This window comes from Anoplopoma fimbria, chromosome 20 (assembly GCF_027596085.1).
Source record: "Anoplopoma fimbria isolate UVic2021 breed Golden Eagle Sablefish chromosome 20, Afim_UVic_2022, whole genome shotgun sequence".
Lineage (NCBI taxonomy): Eukaryota > Metazoa > Chordata > Actinopteri > Perciformes > Anoplopomatidae > Anoplopoma > Anoplopoma fimbria.
The window spans coordinates 3,459,331-3,484,635 of NC_072468.1; the positions used below are offsets into that span (position 1 = coordinate 3,459,331).

At 37.0% G+C, this 25,305-nt stretch overlaps 3 protein-coding genes and 1 long non-coding RNA gene across 4 annotated transcripts; 3 read left to right on the forward strand and 1 right to left on the reverse strand.

Moving 5' to 3' along the window:
- The first annotated feature begins 718 nt into the window (after positions 1 to 718).
- colec10 (collectin sub-family member 10 (C-type lectin)) lies at positions 719 to 13,673 on the forward strand. The gene is made up of 7 exons (XM_054621190.1): positions 719 to 974; positions 2,908 to 2,979; positions 8,720 to 8,791; positions 10,563 to 10,616; positions 11,531 to 11,626; positions 12,479 to 12,690; positions 12,842 to 13,673. Exons 1-7 carry the CDS (start codon positions 875 to 877, stop codon positions 13,055 to 13,057), a joined length of 822 nt encoding a protein of 273 aa, XP_054477165.1. The 5' UTR covers positions 719 to 874; the 3' UTR covers positions 13,058 to 13,673.
- On the reverse strand, positions 8,698 to 18,627 carry LOC129109186 (uncharacterized). Its single transcript, XR_008531971.1, has 3 exons — positions 18,543 to 18,627; positions 9,534 to 9,628; positions 8,698 to 8,776 (listed from the first exon to the last, which is right to left on the reverse strand). It is a non-coding gene; the product is annotated as an uncharacterized LOC129109186 (long non-coding RNA).
- LOC129109185 (CD209 antigen-like protein C) lies at positions 14,578 to 16,854 on the forward strand. Its single transcript, XM_054621192.1, has 4 exons — positions 14,578 to 14,703; positions 14,921 to 14,995; positions 15,149 to 15,367; positions 16,111 to 16,854. The coding sequence occupies exons 1-4, from the start codon at positions 14,598 to 14,600 to the stop codon at positions 16,485 to 16,487; spliced, it is 777 nt and encodes a 258-aa protein (XP_054477167.1). The 5' UTR covers positions 14,578 to 14,597; the 3' UTR covers positions 16,488 to 16,854.
- mal2 (mal, T cell differentiation protein 2) lies at positions 18,548 to 24,626 on the forward strand. The gene is made up of 4 exons (XM_054621191.1): positions 18,548 to 18,896; positions 20,969 to 21,139; positions 22,883 to 23,083; positions 23,701 to 24,626. The coding sequence occupies exons 1-4, from the start codon at positions 18,561 to 18,563 to the stop codon at positions 23,770 to 23,772; spliced, it is 780 nt and encodes a 259-aa protein (XP_054477166.1). The 5' UTR covers positions 18,548 to 18,560; the 3' UTR covers positions 23,773 to 24,626.
- The last annotated feature ends 679 nt before the right edge of the window (positions 24,627 to 25,305 follow it).

Here is a 25,305-nt window from a genome sequence, read left to right on the forward strand (position 1 = left end):
GTGTGTTTGTTTCTGTGTGTGTGCATGTGTGAGAGTAAACCTCTCCCACTAAATGGTTTGTGGTCTGAAGGGTGGGAGGACGAGTTAAAGGAGAAGAGAGAGGAGAGGAAAAATGTGCAGGCCTAGAGGTGTTACTCCCTTGTTGTTGATAAGGATACAGCCCAGTCACTTCAGTAAGTTCATCAAGCTTCAAGGAGGAATCTAACATTTTCCATCTTTATTTCGTTGACTATTTTGATGTCTCTGTGTCTCTTTAGTTAGTAGTACACTGAGATTCATGAATCATCATCACTTCGCATCAGTGGTGACTGGTTTACTGTTGTATAACTGTTATGTAAACATCCAAAAGCAAAGAAATTTCACAATGTGACCAAGCTATTCACATCACTTTTTCTCTCCACTGTTGAAATATTTTAGGGCACTATACAGTGCATATAGTTAAAAACTGGTCTTATAATTACACACAGTTTCAAATTCTGAGGGGGGAAGACATACAGGAATGCAGTTCTCTGTTTAGTGTTGTTTGACGTTATGATAAGTAACTGATAAGACTCTATAAACAAGTGTGTGTGTGTGTGTGTGTGTGTGTGTGTGTGTGTGTGTGTGTGTGTGTGTGTGTGTGTGTGTGTGTGTGTGTGTGTGTGTGTGTGTGTGTGTGTGTGTGTGTGTGTGTGTGTGTCTACAATAGCACATCTCAGTTTCGACTCTCTCTGCAGTATGTTTGCTCATTAGTGCTGCATCCCCTGGTCTTAAAGTTAAAACAGTCAGTCGGTGCATACTGGCACATGAGATACTCAGTCAATACACTGCTGCTGGTACTGTCCTGCAAATCTAAAAGCCAAGATCTTCTCCAGTGGTTAGTGATGATTGGGAGATGATGGTGCTGTTGGAGCTCTGTGTGTTTGCAGCCGTGTTCAACTACATCTCTGCCTCTACAGAGGTCTGCACCAACACCCTCCTACCTGGAGCTAAAGGTAAGGCATGTCCCATACATGTGTGTTGGTGTTTGAACCTAACTGACTAAACATTTTAGTCAAAAATCATAATAATTGCACAAAAGTGTGTGATGGAAGAGGAATAGATATACTTTGATATATATTCTCAGATCATGTTCTATGTATTATGTTTGGGTTCATGGGTGAAAGCAATCTTCACTGTTGTTTGTTCCTACTGTTGTAGTTAAGACAATTTAAGTTGATGGCTTTATAGTGAAGAATAGTATAGGAGTGTTAACTAAATGTCCATACAATGTAAATGCCAATGTCTGTATATGCTTCAGATGCATAATTCTGAGAAAACCCTTAATGTTCTTCATGGTTTACAGCACTTATGATAAAGGTAGCAAGCATTTAATGTCCTGCAGTTTATTAGCTAGTAGTCTGCTCAGTCTTTTGGAGGGAATTCCTCCCCGTTTTTATGACATCCAGTAGCTTGTTCGCCTGCTGATTCAGACAGACAGATCTAATAAAATACACTTAAGCTAAACACCAGTTTTTCAGCTCCATTCACGCTACTGAAAAACATGACTTGAGGTGTTACTGCAGCAGTTGACAGAAACTGAGATTGTAGATATGTCCAGTGAAAAAGCAAAAGAGACCTTTAACTGAATTTAAAGTTCCTGAATATAGAAAATTATATATTTATTTTATTCTTGTCGACAAATATTGTTATACAAAAGCAGTTACTGAACTATAAAGTCAAGCGGTAGCATGGCTGAAGTTAATAGGCAGCAGTAACATCATAAACACTCAGGAAGTGATTTTGTCAGCTTTCCACTGAGTTTTCTGTAATAGTAAGAAAGTCCCGATGTGACAGCACGTATTTAGACAGCTGCCACTAAACTGAACTGATTATTTGTACAAAACTCATCCTAGATACACTGCTGACCACAGAGTCAGTCTGGGAGTGTGTGTATTCTCACGTCTGCGTATTTGAGTGGGTGTCGGACGTGCATTTTTCTATGTATCATTGCCCGACAAAATGTCCACACATCTTATTTATTTTACCTTTTACAACAAACATACTTTTATTGCATTTACTGGAACTTTGACTTCAGCATTTCTAAATAGATTTATCGGCATTTCATTTTTTTATCGAGACATAAGAATGTCAAAACATCAGTTTACACGACCAACTTTGAGATCTCTTTTACTCTCTATAATTTGACCCCTTAATCACACAAGCAAGGCATGTTAGTAGTTTTACTGTATATGTTTTCAGTTCAGTAGTTCACAAAAGGAAACAATTGAATGCAGGAAGAAACACTTGAAATTGCAACGATTTAGGCTACTTGAAAATGTTTATACAGCCTGCAGAATTTAATACTACATTTCTTAGAGTACTATTCCAGTCTAATAGAGGGAGTTTGTTACCGTTCTTCATTTCAAAGCCCAGCACTTACAAGATATAAAGTGCTGTTGGCATCAATAGCTGGGACAAAATTACAGCTCTCATAGACACTGAAACCTCTCAAGATTTCTTGCCGAGAGCTGTTTGCGGAGCTTGATGTGCTTTCAACTCTGAAAAACGATGTTGTGTCACTAATACTTAAAATGAGTTAGTGCTTTTGAAACTGATGTTGACTTGGAAGAACATAAATTATAATGGAAAATGAAGAGTCAAAACATGGTTTTAAACATCCAAAGTTGTTTTAAATTTAACCTTACAGTAGAAGTTGAACTGTTTGTTTTGATAATGTATTATCATCCTGTGATGGTTTCAATATTCCATCCATGCCAGCAGTGCGTGGGAATATGCAGCTTTAATCCCTGCCACACCGGGAAAGCAAGCTAGCTACTACGCTGCCTCTGAAAGGCCCCTTCTGAACAGAGCTATGCATAAAACATAATAGGAAGCAGTCTTTAATCACTTATATTCTCTTTACTGTCTTTTTCCTTTTTAATCAAGGAGACCAAGGTGAGATTGGAGAGGAGGGAGATCAGGGAAAACTGGGAAAGAATGGACCAGCAGGACTTTCAGGTATCAAATATATATATATTTTTTTCAAACTTGTTTTCAACCCCAACTGATGCTGACTCAAGTGACATCACCACGAAAGGCTTCATACAACTGTTTTCAACAGTCCCCAAGACCTGTAACAGACTTTGAGCTGTGAAATTGTCGGAGTTCCCCTTCAAGGCTAGTAGATAGTCCAGATAAAAAAAAAGGTTTGGTTTGTTATCAGACTCCATATAAAGGTGATGTTGTGGGAAATATTAGCATAATCACACTGACTCCAGGTCTGTTTTAATGTCACTCACACTATCTGGGTTTGATGTGTGTAACAGAATAATCAAACTCAACTTGAAAATAAAAATTAGTAGAAACATGAACCCTGAAAACATGTACCGTATTTTCCGCACTATAAGGCGCACTTAAAAGCCTTTCATTTTCTCAAAAAACGACAGTGCGCCTTATAATCCGGAGCGCTTTATATATGGATTAATTCTGGTTGTGCTTACTGACCTCGAAGCGGTTTTGTGTGGTACACGGCGCTCTGTCAACATGTTTTAGTAGACTTAGTAAACTACAAAGAAACCGCAGCAGCATCACGGCCACCGTAGTCAGGAGCGTCGCGGAGTAATACACACTGTGCTTCACCATCACATTACAGTGTGTGTGTATAAGGTTCACCATCACATTACAGTGTGTGTGTATAAGGTTCACCATCACATTACAGGTTCACCATCACATTACAGTGTGTGTGGATAAGGTTCACCATCACATTACAGTGTGTGTGTATAAGGTTCACCATCACATTACAGTGTGTGTGTATAAGGTTCACCATCACATTACAGTGTGTGTGTATAAGGTTCACCATCACATTACAGTGTGTGTGTATAAGGACCAACATGGCTCCGGTCAAGAGACACGCTTACGACGCGGACTTCAAACTCAAGGCTGTCAGTCACGCAGGAGAACATGGGAATAGAGCAGCTGCGAGAGAATGTGTTTTATATGTATGAACAAATGTCTCAATAAAGTTATTGAATTTAAAAAAAAAAAAAAAAAAATTTTTTTAAAAATCTACCCGGCATGCAATGCCGGTGATCGCCGGTGAACGAACCTATTTCCATCCGGGTGCTCCGGTCACCGGGATTCTACCGGGACGGCTCCACTAGCTCCCGGACGGCTCAACCTCCTCTAGCTCTGCTAGCTAGAGGAGGTTGAGCCGTCACTGTCCACGACCGGTACCGTGAAAACACAAACATTAAATAAAGAAAATTAAACATTAAATAAAGAAGGATGAAACATTAAATGAAACATCCGTAAAACATTAAATAAAGTCACTGCACCGCGAACATTAAATAAAGAAAATAAAACATTAAATAAAGATAATAAACATTAAATAAAGAGAATAAAACATTAAATAAAGAGAATAAAACATTAAATAAAGAAAATGAAACATTAAATAAAGAAAATGAAACATTAAATAAAGATAATGAAACATTAAATAAAGATAATAAAACATTAAATAAAGAAAATAAAACATTAAATAAAGAGAATAAAACATTAAATAAAGAGAATAAAACATTAAATAAAGAGAATAAAACATTAAATAAAGAAAATGAAACATTAAATAAAGAGAATAAAACATTAAATAAAGAAAATGAAACATTAAATAAAGAGAATAAAACATTAAATAAAGAGAATAAAACATTAAATAAAGAAATAAAACATTAAATAAAGATGATAAACATTAAATAAAGAGAATAAAACATTAAATAAAGAAACTAAAACATATTAAAAAAGATATAAAACATTAAATAAAGAGAATAAAACATTAAATAAAGAGAATGTAAAGATAATGAAACATTAAATAAAGAAAATAAAACATTAAATAAAGAAGTGGAGGAAGTTTGACTGACTGACTGTTTTGTTTCGCTTAATGCGCCTTATAGTCCGGTGCGCTTTATATATGAAAAAAGATCGAAAATAGACCATTCATTGACAGTGCGCCTTATAATCCAGTGCGCCCTATAGTGCGGAAAATACGGTAGTCAACAAACAGTCACAGTTGTAGGTGAGTGTCCATTGCTGGGTGCTAATTGTGGTTGTACTAAAATTAGCAAAGTTCAGTACAGAGAACAATGGTTGCTGCAGTATTTTCCAGATAATTCCACTTTTTTAATGAAAAATCTTAAGAGTAATTTGTATTGAAATATGGTGAATACTCTCCACTCATTGTGAATTAAACCAATAACAATTTAAATGAATGGTATTTTTTATTCAAATAGGCCCTTTACACAGCAGACATTTTGACATTTCATAGGAGAAGCACAGTTGTTATTCTTAAGATTAATAATAGCTATGTGTTATTCAAGTGTCCCACTAAGCTACGATAGTGGACATGACAGTAAATAGAATTCAGCCATTGTTCATTTTATAAAATACCTGTGCCTATGCTAGTGTGATATGTCAAACTGTCCTCTATGGAAAATGGTGAAAACATATAATATGACGATACAGTCTACTTCCTGTGCTTCTGTCTTTATTAACATGCTTGCAACATGTGTAAAAAGGGCCAAAGACAACTGAAAGTGGAATAAAAACAGCAAAAGTAATAGGTGAGAAGGCCTCACTTCTCTCTTATGTTTGCACAGAAGCATAAAGTCTGACTTCACCCGTCTGTGGCTCAAAAATATAATTTACATTTCTGCTGTAACCTGAACGAACAATCACGTCTTACTCTCTGTACTGTGAACTTCCAGACAGCCTGCGTGACTTCGCCCTGGCAGCAGCTTCTGCTTTTTCCTGCTCAAGACAGCTTGCTTTCCTTTGCTGCGCAGTACATACAAAGGCCTGGTCTGCTCTGTGAGCGACAGACAGACAGACAGACCTGCACTGCTGTGTGTCTGTGGAGGAAGCAGACGTGTTAATTGCTGCTGAGGAAAGCAGTGGCGTCCCGCTTTGCCATATGTGTTCCAAATGGGCTGGATATCTCTGCACACACACACACACACACACACTGAGGGAATATATTCAATGAACTATATGCACACAAGGCAAGCAAGCCTGTAGACACAAGAAGGCAGACGTACCCGAACAAACACACAATACATAATTGTACTGTATATACACACGCACACACACTGTATAAAAGCACTGGTTCCCGGCTACCCTCCTGCTTCTTGCAGATGTTTGTTTTCTTCAATAACTTCACACAGAGGTCCTCCACACACACACACACACACACACACACACACACACACACACACACACACACACACACACACACACACACACACACACACACACACACACACACACACTTACACGCAGACACTCTACAACAACAGAAAGACACATGCCAAGACTGCTTGAGTCTTTTCCAAAACTCTAAAGAGAAAGAAAGTCTATATATGTGAACCCTTTTCAACTTCTCAACAGTATAGCGAACCCGATCATTATGGTTTTTCTGTGTGTATGCTTACTGTAGGATGAAGGCAGGTTCCTGGGATGACTTTGTAACTGCAGTATGCCAACAGCTCAACGGATGACGCATGTATTCCCCGTCTTAAGTTAGGCCATTTTACAGGAAGCAGTTGATTAATTTTGGAATGTTAAAAGGGAATACATGACGTAATGCTCTGGTGGGCAACAAAAAACAATTTGTTGCTCTAAGCTTATTAACGTCAACAAACCGTGGTGCTGGATGTCTGCATTTGTTAATTGTGCTTTACTTACTGCAAAACTGCTGCTAAAGTTTAGGAGTGTTACAGAGACTAGAGTTAAGTGTTATGTAAGGATCTTAAATCTGGGGAAGAAACTGTTGGGACAGCTAGCAATGAACCATATGTACAACAAATGGAAAATCTAGCTTAAGCCTTTATTTATTTATTTCATGAGACCCAGCTCTCTGTCCTCTGTAAGCAGAAATACCAGTATTCAATTTGCTCATATCTTTAAGCAAACAAAGTGTAATGAATGATCTGCCTTGCAATTTAACCTCTTGTATTTTTGTTATATTAAGCCTTGAAAAGTTTTAATCCATTGAGCATTTTTTGAAATAGCTTAAGGCTCTATGATTAGAATGAAAAATGTGGCCTTCACCTCCTTTATCCTCCAGCAGCTGGAGAATCCAGACGTTAAACCGGTTGGAGGGGTTGGCCATTATAAAGAGCGTCTGCATTGATAGGGAGCGCCGTTATCTGGACGTTTAGATAGACGGTTTAACTGGCAAGCATAATCACATGCGAAAACAACATTTATCAACTTTTATAGACACAGAAGGAATAACAAGAGACCAATAGACTAAATTTCTACATATAGCAAAAAACAAGCACCTTTAATCATGGTTCACAATCAGTTCTCATGTCCATACTGACAAAATATTGACTTTGAGATGGTGTTTCTCAGGCATTTACACAGATTACAGTGAAAAAGTTTCCCATAGGCCAGAGCTTAACAAAGTCTACCAGACTTCTAACACAATCCTCAAGACCTCGTACCTTCTGCCAACACAAATGGTAGAGAATATCTGTGTGTGTGTGTGTATGTGTGTGTAGGTGTGGGTGTGAGTGTGTGCGTGTGTAGCGAATCCCTCTTATGTGTCACTTAATATTTCAAACCCCATCAATTTCCAGTTGAATAGTTTCCTGAGGAAGTACTCATTCAAGTGCTGGCACAAAACGCCTAAGTCTGCTCTGTAGTTTTCCCCCCACACACACGCGCACACACACACACACACACACACACACACACACACACACACACACACACACACACACACACACACACACACACACACACACACACACACACACACACACACACACACACACACACACTACACGCCCAATATCTCTCACACTCTGAAATTCTCTTTAACAATAAACGAAAGAAGCCTTAATAGGATTGTGGAGTGACAGTTGACAGTAATCAGATTACAGAGAAGGACTTTAATCATTGTAGTGACAACATTAGATCAAAGATAATATCAGATAATCACTATAGCTGCTTACAAATAACTCAATCAACTCAACTCTCATCGTACTCGTGCACCAGACTTGTTGATTACACACTTTGTACAGGAAACAAGAAATCAGAAAGTAACAAAACTAGACAAGTAAAAAATAAAAAAATCATAGATTTACTCTGTTTATTACATTTGAAAGGAGGACTTCCACTTTGACTAAACCAGCTAAACCTGCACAAAAGCACACTTTCTCACAGACGATCTTCACTCCACCAGCAGCCTCTCAACACAAAAAACTTAAGTCTGTGCCCAAAATAAATCAGCATTTTCCCTATAATTTATTTACTGGCATAATAATAATAGCAATGGCAGCATCAGTTGGAACCAACTATGCTGAGATTGTTGGAAAAAAGCCTCTGGGCATGCAATTTCTGGGAGCATGCAATTATATTGATTAGGATTGAAAACAACTAAATAATCAAAAAACAAAAGAGAACTGATGAAAGCCATAAAAAACTAAGAATAGGACAAGCATGGATTGTATAATGTGGTTGCCTAACAATAAGGAGGCTATAAAAGATACAATTAACTGATTTCACAGGGAAATCTACCATATTCTGGAAAATGTTGTGTATCATGTATACTAACCTTTCCTGTATAATATTCACTCTGTGTTGGAAAGGCATAATCTCAAACTGAAATGATGAGATTTCGTTGCTGTGTTCCCTAAATTATCTTTATATATTCTTCCTCCTCTCTCTGCTCTTCTCATATTGTGTCTTTCTTTCTCTTCTTTCTCAGGAGTGTTAGGAGAGAAGGGGCTTAGAGGAGAGGTGGGCCACACAGGAAAGATGGGGCCTGTTGGGGACAAAGGTATAATAAAAGGTGTTTCTATAAGCACTTTTAATGTAAACACTGTTCCTGTCTTTGTCTCTCCTTCTCGATTATTTTATATTTCTTTATATTTAACCCCATACTATAATACTACTATAAGCATAAACGTATGGATTTAATCAAAGAGGAGAGTCCATCAAGTGGAAAAACTTATATCCTCAGTGCTGTGTGGAAAATCATATTCACGAAAGGGAAAAAAAGAATGATTGATGGACTTTAAAACCGTAGAGTGTATAAATTTGTCCTTGCTCGAGTGCCATGACACTTTTTCAACCTGCCTGCAGTTGTCAACAACAGGCTAAAAAAATGGCAAAAATGTAGCTGTGAGGTCTCTGCAGGATTTTAATGACTTTATAATTGCCTAAAAGAAGAAATACAGTTTCCCTGAACTCCTCCTCAGCCTAGACTGCAGCTCCATAATCATAGACTCAAAACATTAAAATAAGTAGAACAGACATTTCTACACAAATCAACAAACTTAATTAGTCCCAAGACTAATACACACAAGGCGGAATGTTTCCCATTTCTTTTATGTTTTAGATCACATCCAAAGATAGAAGAAAACATAATCCTACAGTATGAGGTCATGCGGCTGCTTTGCCCAGGGTGGCTGAAACAATTTCTATTTTTTATTTCTATTTTTATTTTTATGATCAGCCATGTTCCCCTACCTCTTTAGGCATCCATTTTTCTCAGTATTCATTATGTTTAATACACTTACAGGAAAATGGCTGTGCATCAGCCATCTCAGGCAACGGAGTGAGGTCACAGGTTTGGATTTTCCTTGATCCTGACCGCTGGTAGCTCATAAAACACCTAGAGAAAAAAAATAACATATTTTTAGGGCAATGTCGGCTTTAGCAGAATCACAAACTGAAATTCAGCTACTCTTTTACTAAAATTCATGTTAGAGGATCACTCACAGAAAACAGTTTGAATTTACATGGCTATATAATCAAAAACAGGGGTTCATTAAAGATTAAGAGTAAAGATTATCATGATACATGAGCAATTTTCTTTGTATCTGCTATAATTCTATGCATTGCTCTTCCTATTATAAGTTAGTTTACAGGGCTTACATTTTGCTTAGGCAAAACAACAACTACCTAAATCTATAAAACCATGTGCAATGGGGAGAACCAACCATCTGATTGCAGCAGAAATGTTTGGGGTGAACTGAACATTGTTCTCCAGAGATGACATGTGTCTTAATAACCCATGGAGCTTCTATACTGACAACAGGATAATAAGTCTGAAACCAGAGGTGTTGACAAAAGCCACTTGTACAGGTCCTCATTTAAAACCAGCCTATTGTGATGGTTGTTCATTTCATTTCAAGTAATGCTCAAGCATAACAGTATGTTCTTGGTTTTATTTACACATAGAGTTACAATTTACCCATACCTCCATATTTAATAAAATGATTTGTGTTGTCATGTTGAGATCTATTTGAGCAAAAACATCTAAGTCAGAATAGGTCAAAATTTGACCTGAGTAAATTTGTAGCTGTGTGCAGCGATATTTAAAATGTTGTATGTATGATACAGCCATCTCGTGGTAATCTGTTGTAACTGCAGCCCAATGTCAAATTATAACACAAGAGTCAGTATGTATTATTAGTAGATTGATAGCCAGTGATAGCGCTGTGTTATTTATTAATATTCTAAGCAATTAAAAACAAGTAAAGGTGAATTGCCAGGATCACAGAATTATAAGAATTGTCTCACATGTGATTTATTTTGCTCTGTAGGTAACAAAGGTGGTGCAGGTTTGGGCGGGCCCACTGGTCTAAAGGGGAAACCAGGTGAGTAAATTTAAACCATGAGGACCTCTCTTTTTTAATAATCCCATATATGTGCCAATACCCACCAACTAACTCCTCTCAAATCAACATGATGATTTAACAGCACTTTTACTTTAATAAATAAACAGCCTAGACCGAGAATGTGTCAGTATCCCTGATATCTCAACAGTCAGTCTTGTAGGTGGGTTTGAACTGGTAAATATAGAGTTGTGCAAATATTAGGACAGTGATGTTCTTTGTTGTTTTGGCCGTGTACTCCACGCACACTGGAGTTGAAATCAAGTGATGACAATGAAGTTTAGCTTTTAGCTTCAAATTATGTGTTAGCACTTTTTCTAAATACAGTAGTTCCCTAAAAAATATGACAATGTGTGAGGATTATACTACACATTCAGACTAAGCAAAAAGGGATTTTTTTTAGGGTCAAACACTGGATTGGTCCAAACTCAATGCACCTCATAATTTATTTTACCTGCTGAAGACCAGGCTGAATGCAAACAGCCTTAGAACAAGCAAGAAGAAGATGGCTGCAGTACAGACCTAGCAGAGCATAACCAGGGAAGATACCAAATGTTGGCTGATGTCTGATCGTCACAGACGCATGTGTGTACTTGATAGCATTGCAAATAATCCTTCAATGCTATAAACCTAATGCTAACAACACAAGGCTATGGTGGAGGAGGCGTTTTATTGCCATGCAGCAGGACTTGCCTGCATAGAATGACTAGGAACTTGTAGGCTCTCAAATGGCTATGAAAACACACAACAAAGAAAGCACAGTAGTGCTCCACTGTGAAGTCTTCCACCAATTTAAAGTGGTACAGTTTTGTCACATAAAACAGGAAGGTACTTATGTGCTATTAAATCCTGTACACACTCAAATCATACATGTGCTGGCTTTTGTTTACTACCAGGCACAACATGTGACTGTGGCAGGTACAGGAAGGTGGTTGGACAGCTGGATGTCAACGTAGGCAAGCTGAGGAATGCTGTCAAGTTTGTGAAAAATGGTGAGTGGCGAGTCATATTTATCACACTCTACAGTAAGTTAAGTGGGAGTGAGCCAGCTCAGTAACCTTAAAAATGTGAGAACCATACCATCTAGCTCTTAAGATAAAAAGGAAAGCCATATTGAGTTGATATTACATTTTTGAATTTGTGATCCATCTAAGAAAAAACTAAATGTTTTGCTACTCAATATATTGTCTTTCTTTTATTCCCTATTCTTTATATTACCTCCCCTTACGTTGTTGTTGTTTTTATGTACAGCATCAGTAAATCTGTGTTTTCAAAGCATTTTTACTGATTCTGGGTACTTCAGCCTAAGAACTTGTTTCTGTGTCTTAGGCTGAATTTGGCTGGGAAACTGTATAAACACTCATTCTTGATTTACCTTTTTTCTTATGTAAAAATAACTTACATTATGTAGTGTTCTTTTCACGCCTGTGTTTACGCCTGGCATGTAATTAGATGAACTTTGACAAGGAGACGCAGCTTTTCTCTCTCCATTTTTCCGCCATTTTCTTGTGCTTATTGGTCTGAGAAGCATAGTGAAGCTTTCATTTAGATACAATAAAAATACTTCCTTATTTTCATTCAAAATGCCATGTCAATAACACAACAATCATGAAGCTGAAGCCGGCTATAGGAAGGGTTAATGGCACCTCACACTGGCTTCTGACTTTTTTGTGTCCTTTTTTTATTTCTTTTTTTCTTTTTACTGTAAACTAATTGCTGTTTAGTTTAGTTTATTTTTTGCTTCAAACATACAAATTCTCTATAAAGAAAACAATTTAGTAGATTACCATGTAAATCCAGTAAATGACCTACCTTATAAAGACTTTTAACCCTGTCCTGTGCAGTTGTCTTGGGGCTGAAGGAAACAGAAGAGAGGTACTACCTGCTGGTGAAGGAGCCTAAGAGGTTCAGAGAGGCTTCAATGAACTGCAAGTTGAGAGGAGGCACCCTAGCCATGCCAAAAACTAGCAACACCAACCGTCTAATGGCAGAATATGTTAGTCAGACGGGACTGACAAGAGTTTATATCGGAGTGCTGGCTCAAAGCAAGGACACAGTAAGTGGTCCCCATCAGATGCTCTTAATGTACACACAGACACACACACAGTAGCAGGTTTAGTTTCCAATGTTGGTCTTTTTGTCATCTTTTGCAACTAAACTCTCCTGAAACCTTTAGATGAACTATCTCTCACTGTTTTTGTCATCAGAATGGAACAAGCACGCATGTTTACGCAGACTCCAGCCCTCTGCAGGGGTTTGCAGCTTGGAGCCAAGAAGAGGAGCTCAACTCCAAAGTATCTCCCACCACAAACTCAAGCTGTGTGGAGCTGCTCACAACTGGGGCTTGGAGTCATGTGGAGTGTGAAGCCACTATGTTTTTCATCTGTGAGTTCCCAAAGAGCAGGAGAAGAGGAGGAGGATGAAGAGGAGGGACACCTACTCCGGCATCATCATGAGTCAATGAGACATTCAGACTTGCATGCAAAAGAGATATATGTATACATGTTTTGTAGAACTGGCATCTATATAACCATAAGCATTAAATTCCTAGTCCTTTCTACCTAAGAGTTTTAATTTTAGTAGCAACTTACTCTTATAGTCACTGTTGATAAATATGCACATTGATTTCTTGATAAATTGATTGATCGTTTGATTGATAAAAATGCACATCACAATTTCATCATAGTTTCCTCAAGACCAAGCTTATGCCTTCAAATGGCTTGTTTTGGAATTGTTTTATAACCAGCAAATATTAACATTTGATAAAGTAGAACTATTTCATTTTAACCGTTATTGTTTCAGAATAATTTTCTGTTGATACTCTGGATGATGCCGAAAAAGTAGGGGGGGAGCCATGTGCAAAAAAAGACAGATAATTTAATATTCTCATTATAAGCACAAATGCAAACAATAGAGAAAAGCCTTTTGCTGGATCAGCAACTATTTATTCCTCAGAGTAGCTGCTGATCTAAGTCTTTTCTGTTTTCTTCCTGCCATTAATTGCCTGTATATTTGTACATATTGAGCACATTAAACGTTACCACATTTTGGAATTCAACATCTCCTACCCTTTTTTATGAGCATTTAACTTTCGTCCACATGCAGTGGTTAACTTTCATACACATGCAGTGGTTACATGTGTATGATTTTTCTTGTATTGTTTTGTTTTTTGAGATTTAGCCCAAGTTGACTAAACAAGGAATAAGTGTCTCATCTGCCTATATCACTGACAAACCAACTGAATGTCATTGCAGGTGCTGCACCTGTTTTAGCTTGTATCCGATTAGTTAATACATATTTGCTATTGATTGAATATGGGAGGACATTGTTACTCTTGCCATTCAAATTCAATTTTATTGACCTTGAACCAAGACATTATGAAGAATTAATTATTGTTGTTTGTTATGGTGTTGAACATCAGCAAGTTGCTTTATTTGTAGAAAAATGGTGCTGTCCATAATTTTAAAATTGAATATGGAACAATAGATTTCAAGTTGCTTTGCCCTACTCTGTACATCCTGCAAGGTTACATGGCAAGCTATTAAGGCTTACACATCAGATCCTGTTATTTAAACAGGAAGTAAATTGCTGACTGTGCTGTAACTTTCCATCCTTAAAGGCTCAGCCACAATCCTGATGCAAATAAAAGACAGAAACTAAGTCGCAGGTTAAAATACATCGCTACTGTTCACTGATGCACAGTTATAAGCATACAACTGTGAAGTATACATGGTAAATGTAAATTAACCTGCACAGTAATCTTAACAAATGATTATCATTTATGGAATTAAAGGCTTCACATATCCATTTCAACTCATAATTTATATCCCAGAGTTCTGCTGACTCTAACACATGGGGGTTTTCAAAACCAGACATGTCCTTCCCACAAATCTGTATCTGCAGTCTCAGCAAATCATTGAGCCATAAGAGAAACTGACACAAACATGACCACAGGTTTTGGAGATGTCAGTGACATTGAGCAGCATGTCAGGGGTGTTTAAAGAAGATAGTGTGAATCTGATGGCTTCTGACAATAGATCGAAGTACGGATGGCGATCTCAAATTTCAGGTAAGAGTACACATCTTACCGTATTCCTGCCTATATACAGCATAACATTTACTGTAACAGAAGCAGCAGCTGTTGTAATTAAAAAAAGGTTATTATGTGCATAATGACATGTGGATGGGGACAAAGAACTGCATATTAAACCATCCAGCTATATTACCCATCAGCATGCTTGTCCCTGATTTTTTTGTTACCTTATGGTGATTATTTTGTGATTTAGTGTGGTGGATTGGAGCTGCTGCAGTGTGTCTGGGGTTTCTTCTGCTGTTTGTGATCTTAGGCGTGGTGGCACACAGTAAGTGCAATACTGACCAACAATGAGCATAAGTACTCAGCCAAAAAAACTCCGTCGAACACATGAAATGAATCATGAAGTTTCACACAGTATATAAGTGATAATTGGATGATTTTAATGTTTATTTGTTGAATCTAAATGAACTCATTGCAGATTCCAGAACTATCGGCCATCAGGACTCAAAGTGTTTAACCCTGATCTACAGCCTGACTATAGACAGAAATACTCTGAGAGATGAGCGGGATCAACTGAAGATTAATTCCAGCAACCTGACAAAAGAAATGGAGGTGCTGCAGAGCCAATACAACGCTATGGCTGTGAGTCGAGATAACCTACAAGAGGAGATCCACAGGTTAAATCTCAGCAGAACAGGTAAGAAATGTACTTGCAGAAAACAGACTTGGGTGGATGACACAATGCATGCTCGCATACTCTATTAAGCCCAAAAATGTTGTATCCAAAATAGCAACTCTCAGAGTCAACATTTTTTAAACAGCAAGCTTTTTGGACCAAGAGTGAAAGATTAATCTGTATAATGTCAAATTCTAATTGCAACTACATTATTTAGCATAGTTGGAATCATTTAACCAAGGCTCACTTCATGATAGTGGAGCTATGAGTCTTTACAACACAATGAAACTTGATCTTTGTGTTGCCACATTGTAGAGAATATATATTATGGTATAGGTGCCATTTATGATTGCACCTCCTGTGTGGAAGGCAGTCGTGGATGTTACTGTATCAGAGTGAAGGCTAGCATTAGCAATCCTGTTCTACTCTGTTGGATTTAGGGAAGTTTACACTCTAGCAATCCCAGCCAAATGCATTATTTGAGATACCATGTGTTTACCGCTCTCTTTGGTGAGCGCTCATAACCAAACCTGCATGTAAAGACCTATTGTTTCAAAAATGAATAGGACTTTCACTTGGTAGGCTAAATTTTCTCCCTGTACATCTAGTTACAGTAGCCTACATACGATAGAAATGCACATGTGAACTCTTGACCAAACTCGTGATCTCTCCCAAAACTTGTTCCCTGCTGGTCTCCAAATCTTATCTTAAAACGGAACAGTTTCAAGGTCACAATAACTAAACTACACGTGTACTGTCTTTAGATAAACCTTGCTACCAAGGATGGAAATCATTCAGAGACAAGTGCTACTATTTCTCTCCTACGGGAGTGACTAAAACCTGGGAAAGCAGCAGAAAAGACTGTAAAGAGAGAAGAGCGGACCTGGTGATCATAACCACAACAGAAGAGCTGGATTTTGTCAGCAGAACTTATGAAATTACCTGGATCGGTCTGTCTGACAAGGAGCAAGAGAACAAGTGGAAGTGGGTGGATGGGACTAATCTGTTAAGTGACGAATTCTGGCAAAAAGGGGAGCCCAATAACAATAACAACGAGGACTGTGCCGAGGTCTCACGTACAGCTAAGAAATTTAATGACGTGCCTTGTGCAAGAACATTTTCATGGGTCTGTGAAGATTAAGGTCCTGTGGGCATTTGTTGGTATTTTAGCTGATGACATTAAGTCCCCAACATTTTTTTTAACTGATTATTATTACTCTTACTGGTCTGGAAATAAATACTGTTTCATTGGTGTCAAATATACTGTTAATTCAGAGTAAATTTTTCTTTAATGAAATCAAAAGCTCAAAAATACAAATAAAGATGATTTATCGATTTTTAAAAAAGACACTGAATTAATTTTCTTTTATCTACACATCACTTTTTCATATTGTGTTCCTGCTTTCAGTAATTATCAATAATTCAGGTGAAAAGTGTAATGCACATTGTTTTCTTCTTAATGTTTCTTCCACTGATTTTAAAATGAACAATAAAAACCCTGAAAATGAAATAATTGATAAACTCATGCTATATTTCATAATTTCCTTATTTCAAACTTGCTTCCTGTCATTCTATATATGTCTGTGTGACCTCCAGAGACTAACTGGGCTAAATGGCTTTCCATGTACAGAGAACTGGGACAAATATGTGATCTCAAAACTTCTTTGATGCTTGAAAAAGATTTCTAATCTAGCAGTGCTGGTCTTTTAAACAATTGTCTTGTATTGCATTGTTACATTTACAGGGGTCTTATACCAGTCGTATTGATTCTAACTGCCAGCCACTAAAGTGTACTAAGCTCAGTGCCCTTTAAGAGGTTATATCAACATTGGTTCACATAAACCAAGTCCTAGCTAATCATTAACTCTATGTGGCTTATAAAAAACTGCTCTCACCAACTGATTTCACGTTGCTATTTAATTAAGAAAAACTGGATCCCCCAAAAAATACCCTCCAATACTTAACGTTTCTGTTCCATGTTTTAGTGCAAACAAGGTAAATGTTGCTGAGCCCCTTTGGAAATAAGTTCTCCTCTCTCCTCAGCTGTTACTCTAACCTTTAAGCTAATATTTACCTTTCCAACTTAGTTTCTCATGCACTGTGAAAGTTAACCAGTACATACACCTTTTCTCAGCCTCAGTGTGAAATCACTGTCATCAGTAGCCAAAACTCTGATTTTTCCTCTCACTAATGTTTCTGAGCTGCGTGGTGGTAAATGCTCACACTGACAAAGTGGGTGTTAGAATTACCAGAAATACAAGATGAACATGTACCTTTTATAATGTGAATGATTGCGCAGTTATTAAGAATTGACATTTAGGGTGTGGAGAGCATAAAAACAAGTAAAGGAGTAAAGGAGTGATCCGTCAATGGGGATTCATCATTGCAAACACACCCTAAAGCCTTTTATAACATAATTGTTATACTACCTTAATGTCTGATGCAGACAGCTGATTTATTCTGCCAAAATCAAATGTATTGGAATGTTTTAACCTTTGATAAATATTTGTATCAATAATGGCTGGTCTGGACAGACATGAAAACACATTTGATTGTCATTCATTACGGGTAAGGGATACAGCTTTCTCAAGCCTCCCTCTCTAAAAGCAACTTATACCTTCTAAAGTAATTAAAATCTTGGTTTTAGGGTTTCTCATTACATTTTATCGTCTTCATCCTGCCAATGTTGCACATATAAGCAGTGGTGGAAGAAGTATTCAGATCCTTAAGAGAAAGTACTTATACCCCACTGTGAAAAGAATCCACAACAAGTAAAAGTCCTGCATTCACAACTTTTCTTAGGTAAAAGTATTATTACAAAGACCTACTTTAGAAAAGGCTTAGAAATAGTTAATTAAGCTTAAAGAAGTAGAAGAATATTTTCTACCTATGAAGGGACCCTTGGTCAGTTTATCAGAACAAAATCGAATCAAAATGGAGCTACAGGGTTTTCACTGGATAGGAAGGGAATGACCAATGTAGTAGATGTAGTGGAGTAGAAGTATACAAATGCAAAGAAATGGAAGTACTCAAGTAAAGTACATGTAGCTCTAGTTTGTAGCCTGCTTTACCTAGGGTGTGGGTTCAATTGAATCGACTCCATCTATTGTAGTCAAGCAATTAGAACCACTTAAATTCTAGTATCCACGTTGCCAGTGTTTCTCATACGGACCTATGACATTTATGAAAGGGATACCTGGCTGTAGGAGCTTTCATGAAGTCCTTGAACGCAGCGTTGGTTTCCAGGGAGTGGCACCTGCACCTGTCCGACCTGTTTCGGGGGACACATGACTCCGGAGGAATTTCCCCCGCTGCTCCAGTCCTTTGTCCAACGCAGTACTTCTTTTTCTTCTGTGGGAGACGGAGGGTGAGAGCCAGAGGAGAAGGGGAGTCAGAGAGAGAAGAGAGAGAAGAGAGAGGGAGAGATATAGAGATGTCGGAACCAGCCACTAACCCTGCTGCCACCTCGTTCCCAGCGGCGACTATTTCTCTACCTCTGGGGCTGGATGTGTTGAGAACTTACTCTGGAGCCCTCGTCTGTGTAGAAATAGTAAGTGTGTTTTTTATCTCTATATATATATTTTTTTATATATATATATATATATATATATATATATATATATATATTCATTAATAGATATATATATATATATATATATATATATATATAGAGAGAGAGAGAGAGAGATAGAGAGAGAGAGTATTTATATTCATTAATAGTATATTAATATATATATATATATATATATATATATATATATATATAGAGAGAGAGAGAGAGAGTATTTATATTCATTAATAGTATATTAATATATATATATATATATATATATATATTTATATTCATTAATAGTATATTAATATATATATATATATATATATATAGAGAGAGAGAGAGAGAGAGTATTTATATTCATTAATAGTATATTAATATATATATATATATATATATATATATATAGAGAGAGAGAGAGAGAGAGTATTATTTATATTCATTAATAGTATATTAATATATATATATATATATATATATTAATATATATATATATATATATAGGAGAGAGAGAGAGAGTATTTATATTCATTAATAGTATATTAATATATATATATATATATATATATATATAGTATTTATATTCATTAATAGTATATTAATATATATATATATATAGATAGATAGAGAGAGAGAGAGAGAGAGAGTATTTATATTCATTAATAGTATATTAATATATATATATATATATATAGATAGATAGATAGAGAGAGATATTTATATTCATTAATAGTATATTAATATATATATATATAGATAGATAGAGAGAGAGAGAGAGAGAGAGAGAGAGTATTTATATTCATTAATAGTATATTAATATATATATATATATATAGAGATAGAGAGAGAGAGAGAGAGAGAGAGAGAGAGAGTATTTATATTCAACTGCATGTTATATTCTTATCAGTGACCTCGGTGCTGTTGTAGAAAAAGGTTACTCTGCAGAACCTCTAGTCACTATTAATAATTGATGACCTTATATGTTGTCGGCTATTAACACAGACATTCCTCTGTGATGTGCAGACTGGTCGGTGTTTAAACGTTGCCAACACACTGATCTACACTGTCACAAAGCAAGGGCAAATATCGCTCCTACACCTGTTTCATTGACCAGAGTAGGCCTGTAAATGCTTTATTCCTAATGAACATCAGATTGTTTAATGGTGTCTTTACATGCTATCTAAGCTAATGATTATTTGGCTTCTTATCTATAAGCCTGCTTGGGATTGAGGGTCTGCATTAATAGGCCTTCAGATGGAAAGAGTGTAATTAAAATGCCAAGTTGTGGCTGTTATCAGCGTAAGGCACAGTTAAATCTTCATTAACCGTCATTAACCACAGTAGGTATGGGTATAAATGGTTGGGTCCTCTTTAGTTTTTGGATCAGTGTTGTCTTCATGTTTTCACCCTATGTCCAAAATAAACCATGTTAAACATAACATTTGCTAATCTGCCTTTGGTATCTGTCAACCAGTATGGTGCTTTTAGCTGGAGACAAAACTGTGGTAAAAGCAGAGTGGATTAGAAGCAACATTTTAAGATAATGCAAAACCTCCCAATTATTGATGCACCATCAGATGTGATATTACATTACATTACATTACAGTCATTTAGCAGACGCTTTTATCCAAAGCGACTTACAATAAGTGTATTCAACATAGGTATTCAAGAGAACTACTAGTCACCAGAAGTCATAAGTGCATCTCCTTTCTTAAACAAGCATCTAAAAGCATAAACCAGAGCAAAAGTATAGTGCAGAGGCAAATTACTACGAAAACAATAAGTGCAACAAACTAATACGAATGCAATAGTCACAGGAGGCTGGGGCACCACAGCTATTCCTGGTCACCTTACATTGACAATATTCCCATGTAACCAGTCAGTGATGTTTACTGATTTTAGATTTGATATTCAGAGGTGCAATACACCTTACCAGCATAGGCTACATATGTACAGTCATAATACCTGATGTCTTCCTAGTGTGTCAACAGTTGACAACAAGCTTGTAACTATATAAATGTGTCCATTGTAAAATAATGACCAGTATGAGTGTTTGACTCTATCCCCAGTTATTTGGTGGTCTGGTATGGATCCTGGTCGCTTCCTCCAACGTGCCCGTGCCTCTGCTGCAGGGCTGGGTGATGTTTGTGTCACTCACCACCTTCTTCCTCTCCTCCGCCTACCTCGCGTTCCTCGTCACTGGCCTGGCTGACCGCATCAACACTAACTGGAATTTCCTGGTGAGATGTAGATACATGAGCTGATCAGTCAGATTAGTCAGCCTACTTGTCTGTCCATCTGTCTGTCTGTCCCTCCATTCTTTCATTCATTATCTATCAATCTAGCTAGATATTTATGCACAGCTGTCTAGCTGTCTGCCTTTTTAGCGTGCTATAGCTCTGTCAAGGGTTGACATAACATGCAAAATAACCAAACTGAAATAAGCACAGACATTTTAAAGAGGCTCTGCAGCGTTTAAAAAATAAAATAAACTAAATATATTTATTTACAAGTATAAAATGAGTTTACATTCAGTGTTACTCACCAATACCCATTGTGTGTGTGAATCAGTTAACCATCGAGAATATTTTAGTTACGTATGTCGGTTGGTAGGTTATTTTAACACGCTGAAGCTTCCTTCTCTGCACATATTAACTTTGGGCAGTTCAGACAGGGCCGGGCGGATGTACATTCACAGCTGTGTCGCTCTCAGAGCAAATTTAAGAGAGCAAGCGAGAAGGCAGGCAAATGAGCATGGAAAACTCTAAATTGATGCATTCTCTGGCCAGCTCTTCTGATTGTCCTTTATAAAGACCACCGATATGTTATATTGGCTGATAAGAATTGGAAGTTGATCGACTGGAGAAACCTTAACAATAACCTGAGGCGGCAATAAACTTCAGCTAAGCCAACAAAAAAATGAAAGGAAAGACATTTACAACTCAACACATAAAAATGTCAGCACCTCTAAATAGATGGCACTTCAAACTGTGGCGCCAAAGATTATTGAGTCAATGCAGCGCAGGACTAAAATGAAAGCGCCTCTTGTGTTTCATTTCATTTTGCTAAAACAATTAGTCAATTAATTGATTACCCAAGCAACAGAAAATGTATTGACGACTATTAGCTGATTAATAGTTAAAGTAATTTTTCAAGCATGAATGAGAGCCTTATGATGGTTCCAGACTTTTCCTTGACTTACATTAAAGCACATATATTCTCTTTGGTTTGCAGTCAAAACAAGACCTTTATTGACATCACCTCAGGCTTCTAGAAACTTTGATTTGGAGATGTTTTACTGTTCTCTGCTGTTATCAAATGTAAATAACAAGAAATCACTATTAGAAGATAGTCTCATTGTTTCATTGGAGAGCATTTTCTATGTGCAATAACTACTACGATTATATATTTTTAGTGAAGAAATAATAATATAACAATAATAAGCCTGGGCTCTCAGACACAGCCAGCCCTGCATCAGGCTCCAGGCCCTGCTCCCAGGAGTTGACAGGCGTGTGGGGTTGTTTGTTTTCAGCTGAACAATGAATGACATGGATGATGAGCTCACACCAAAACGCAACAATGGCCTGCCTGTACTCGCTCAGTGGACAGCACACCCTCTCATTAACCTTCTAGACTCTCTGACACTCCCTCTGTCCCTGTGTGTCTTTAATCCATCTCTATTTTCTTTCTTCATAGGATGGTTTCCAAATCACTTTTTTATCCTCTTGTTCTTTTTGGCCGTGTTTGTTGTGTCTACCATGTTGTAATTTGTAATTAATGTAAACGCTTGATGCTTTGACACATTAGCCTGGTTTGTTATGTGTATACCAGGTAGCTCAGGTAGCTTCAGTGATGAGAGCAGTGTTTGATACTTGTCTAATGGGATAACACACACATGCTGCTCATTCTTTGTTCACATCTACTACACGTACATGAACGTTTTGTTATTGATTTCTAATGCATTCTCTCTTCGTTTCCCTCAGGATGTGGTTTACCATTTTATGGCTTTGCTTTTCTACTTTGCTGCCTTTGTGTTGGAGGCAGCAACTACAGCAGCTAATGGAGGAGCCTACATCAAGCCACTGGCCAACAGCACTGAAAACGTCTTGTGTATAACCTACCCTCGGGGCAATATATTCACAGTCCTGACTGACAAGCAATACAGTATTAATGTTGCAGCCACGGTGAGTGCTATATATGTTTTCAATTGAAGTCTGTAGCACAGAGCATGCATCATTTCTCCATTTTAATTAATATTATAATGCACTCACAGTTATGTCTGAATTAATATAGCCCAATATCAAGCTGCTATTGACTTTTGCTGAGGTTGGGAATTTCCTAAAAATGTAAAACATAATAATAGATCTCATGTTATTACTAAAGGTTTCATTCATTATAATCTTTAAAGTAAAACTAAATCTGACATTAGCCTTGTTACTCTTTCAGGCTCTCAATGAGTCAGAGAATCACCTCAAGTGGCTCACTAAACATCCGTTTTTGTCTTGTTTGGGTTTACATTTTTACATTGACCATTTGATAACAGTAAGAGTATAAATGTCCTTCAATAAACAGAATAGTGTGTGTATTCGATCAGCTAGAACTGTCAGGCTATAAAACAGTAGATTTAGTAGGATATATAAGGTTACGTGAGGTTCCAGAAGGTCTTTTTAGCTGCTGATTAAAAAAAGAATGACGTCTTTAGATAAGCCTGTTGACACTAGTAATGAATTAGAGTAAAATTGGTTTGGTTTGTCTGACCTTTTTTTTTTGTGCTTTTTCTCCTTTTGTGTGTTTGACCCAGATATTTGCATTTGTGGTGACACTGTGCTACGGCTGCAGTATGGTGATGGGCTTCAAGAGGTGGAGGATGTAACCTTTAAACCCAGCACCAAACTAGTTTTATAACTGCTTCATAACCTCAGCATGTATTAAAACATCAGCCACATCATTAAGAGCTCCATTGAAAGTCCTGCTACTCAGTTCAGTTCCCTGCAAACATTTTTATAGCCGGATGGGAAACTAATATCATCAGAGGAAAAATATAGATGTCAAAATTCTGTCTCAGTCAAGTTGTGGAGATTTCTGAACAATTATATTCCTGCAGGAAATCTACTTCTCTGATATTGAAAGGTTTGGGTTCAAGTAGTCGCAGTCTGGGCTGTTAAAGGTATTATGAGGACAGGGTTAAATAAGAGCAATAAGTTGTCAAAATAACCTTGTATGAACACGGCTATACAGGGTGATTTTGCAAGATATGAGTGATGCTTGTGGGAGTTATGGTTACGTTTTTCCATCCACGAATCTAATCGTACAAATATTGCCCCATTTCCTGGAACACAAAAGCGTGCCTTTGTATGCTGCTTGTAGGTAGTTCACAGCCGAACATTAACGTGATGGTGCGATTTAAGACCATAATATTGCCCCATTTCCTGAGTCACATCCTCTTTTTAGGGAATATTTCCCATTTCTAGTATAAGAAAAATATGCTTATGTATGCTGCTAAAGGGTTAGGCACAAAAGAACATTAATGTGATTGTGCAATTTGCCTGGAAGAGCCTAAAAGGCAACAGGAGTGTTTCCTCTGTCCTCTGGTTACCTTGGTGCTAAGGAGCTGTAAACTGACTCTAGATTTAACACAACTTACTTTTATTACATTTTTATGTGACCACATTTTAAAATGTAAGTTGATCTGATAGTTCAATTCAAGTTGAACTATCAGATCAACTATCAGTTGTAATTTCTTTTTGTGAGCTTTTTGTCAAATTGTATTATCTGGCATAACATGTTTTTCACAACATTGTACATTCCCAGTCAACATTTGTCGCATAATAATATCTGCTACTGTTTAGCCTTTCTGAGTGCTCTCCTTTGGGGCTAACTGCACTGTGATTTACTGATACATATCATTTGACCAAGGTATTGGTTAATAAATCTGTCATTCTGTTGAGTTCTAATCATTTAATCTGACCATCACTAAAAAAGCCTTTGTCAGCATCTATATTTCAAACAGTGATCATTATCTAGTCATTAATTTAACTGTGTTGATGCATCATAAAATTAAAAAATCAATGACTTACTTGCTACATGATTTAGTAGTTGTATTTAATGTTTATTTTGTTCGCATCAGGCTATTAAATGTTATTAATTTAAAAATCGATTGTAATTAATATTTTTGTCTGTTTTTTTGACACCTGTCTTTATTTTAGAACTACAGAAATAAAAGTGTTGAAGAAAAGAAGCTCTTGTCTTTGTATCATTAAAGGGTGCTTTGTTTTCTGCCACAGCGTCTTTCTTGATGCTACCACTGGGAGTCGCCAGAGTCCGGAAATTCCAAGTCCCACACATGTGGGCTTTATGATAGCAAACGTAGCAAGTGTCCAGGGATATTCTGGTTTACAGCCCTGTC

What these genes read in the sequence shown, in the direction of transcription:
- colec10 (XM_054621190.1), top strand. Translation starts at nt 875, where the DNA reads ATGATGGTGCTGTTGGAGCTCTGTGTGTTTGCAGCCGTGTTCAACTAC. An exon ending in CCTCCTACCTGGAGCTAAAG is followed by an intron (nt 975 to 2,907) that starts GTAAGGCATGTC and finishes TTTTTAATCAAG; the next exon opens with GAGACCAAGGTGAGATTGGA. An exon ending in TGTCAAGTTTGTGAAAAATG is followed by an intron (nt 11,627 to 12,478) that starts GTGAGTGGCGAG and finishes TGTCCTGTGCAG; the next exon opens with TTGTCTTGGGGCTGAAGGAA.
- LOC129109185 (XM_054621192.1), top strand. Translation starts at nt 14,598, where the DNA reads ATGTCAGTGACATTGAGCAGCATGTCAGGGGTGTTTAAAGAAGATAGT. An exon ending in ATGGCGATCTCAAATTTCAG is followed by an intron (nt 14,704 to 14,920) that starts GTAAGAGTACAC and finishes TTTGTGATTTAG; the next exon opens with TGTGGTGGATTGGAGCTGCT. An exon ending in CTTAGGCGTGGTGGCACACA is followed by an intron (nt 14,996 to 15,148) that starts GTAAGTGCAATA and finishes AACTCATTGCAG; the next exon opens with ATTCCAGAACTATCGGCCAT.
- mal2 (XM_054621191.1), top strand. Translation starts at nt 18,561, where the DNA reads ATGAAGTCCTTGAACGCAGCGTTGGTTTCCAGGGAGTGGCACCTGCAC. An exon ending in CCCTCGTCTGTGTAGAAATA is followed by an intron (nt 18,897 to 20,968) that starts GTAAGTGTGTTT and finishes CTCTATCCCCAG; the next exon opens with TTATTTGGTGGTCTGGTATG. An exon ending in GTATTAATGTTGCAGCCACG is followed by an intron (nt 23,084 to 23,700) that starts GTGAGTGCTATA and finishes TGTTTGACCCAG; the next exon opens with ATATTTGCATTTGTGGTGAC.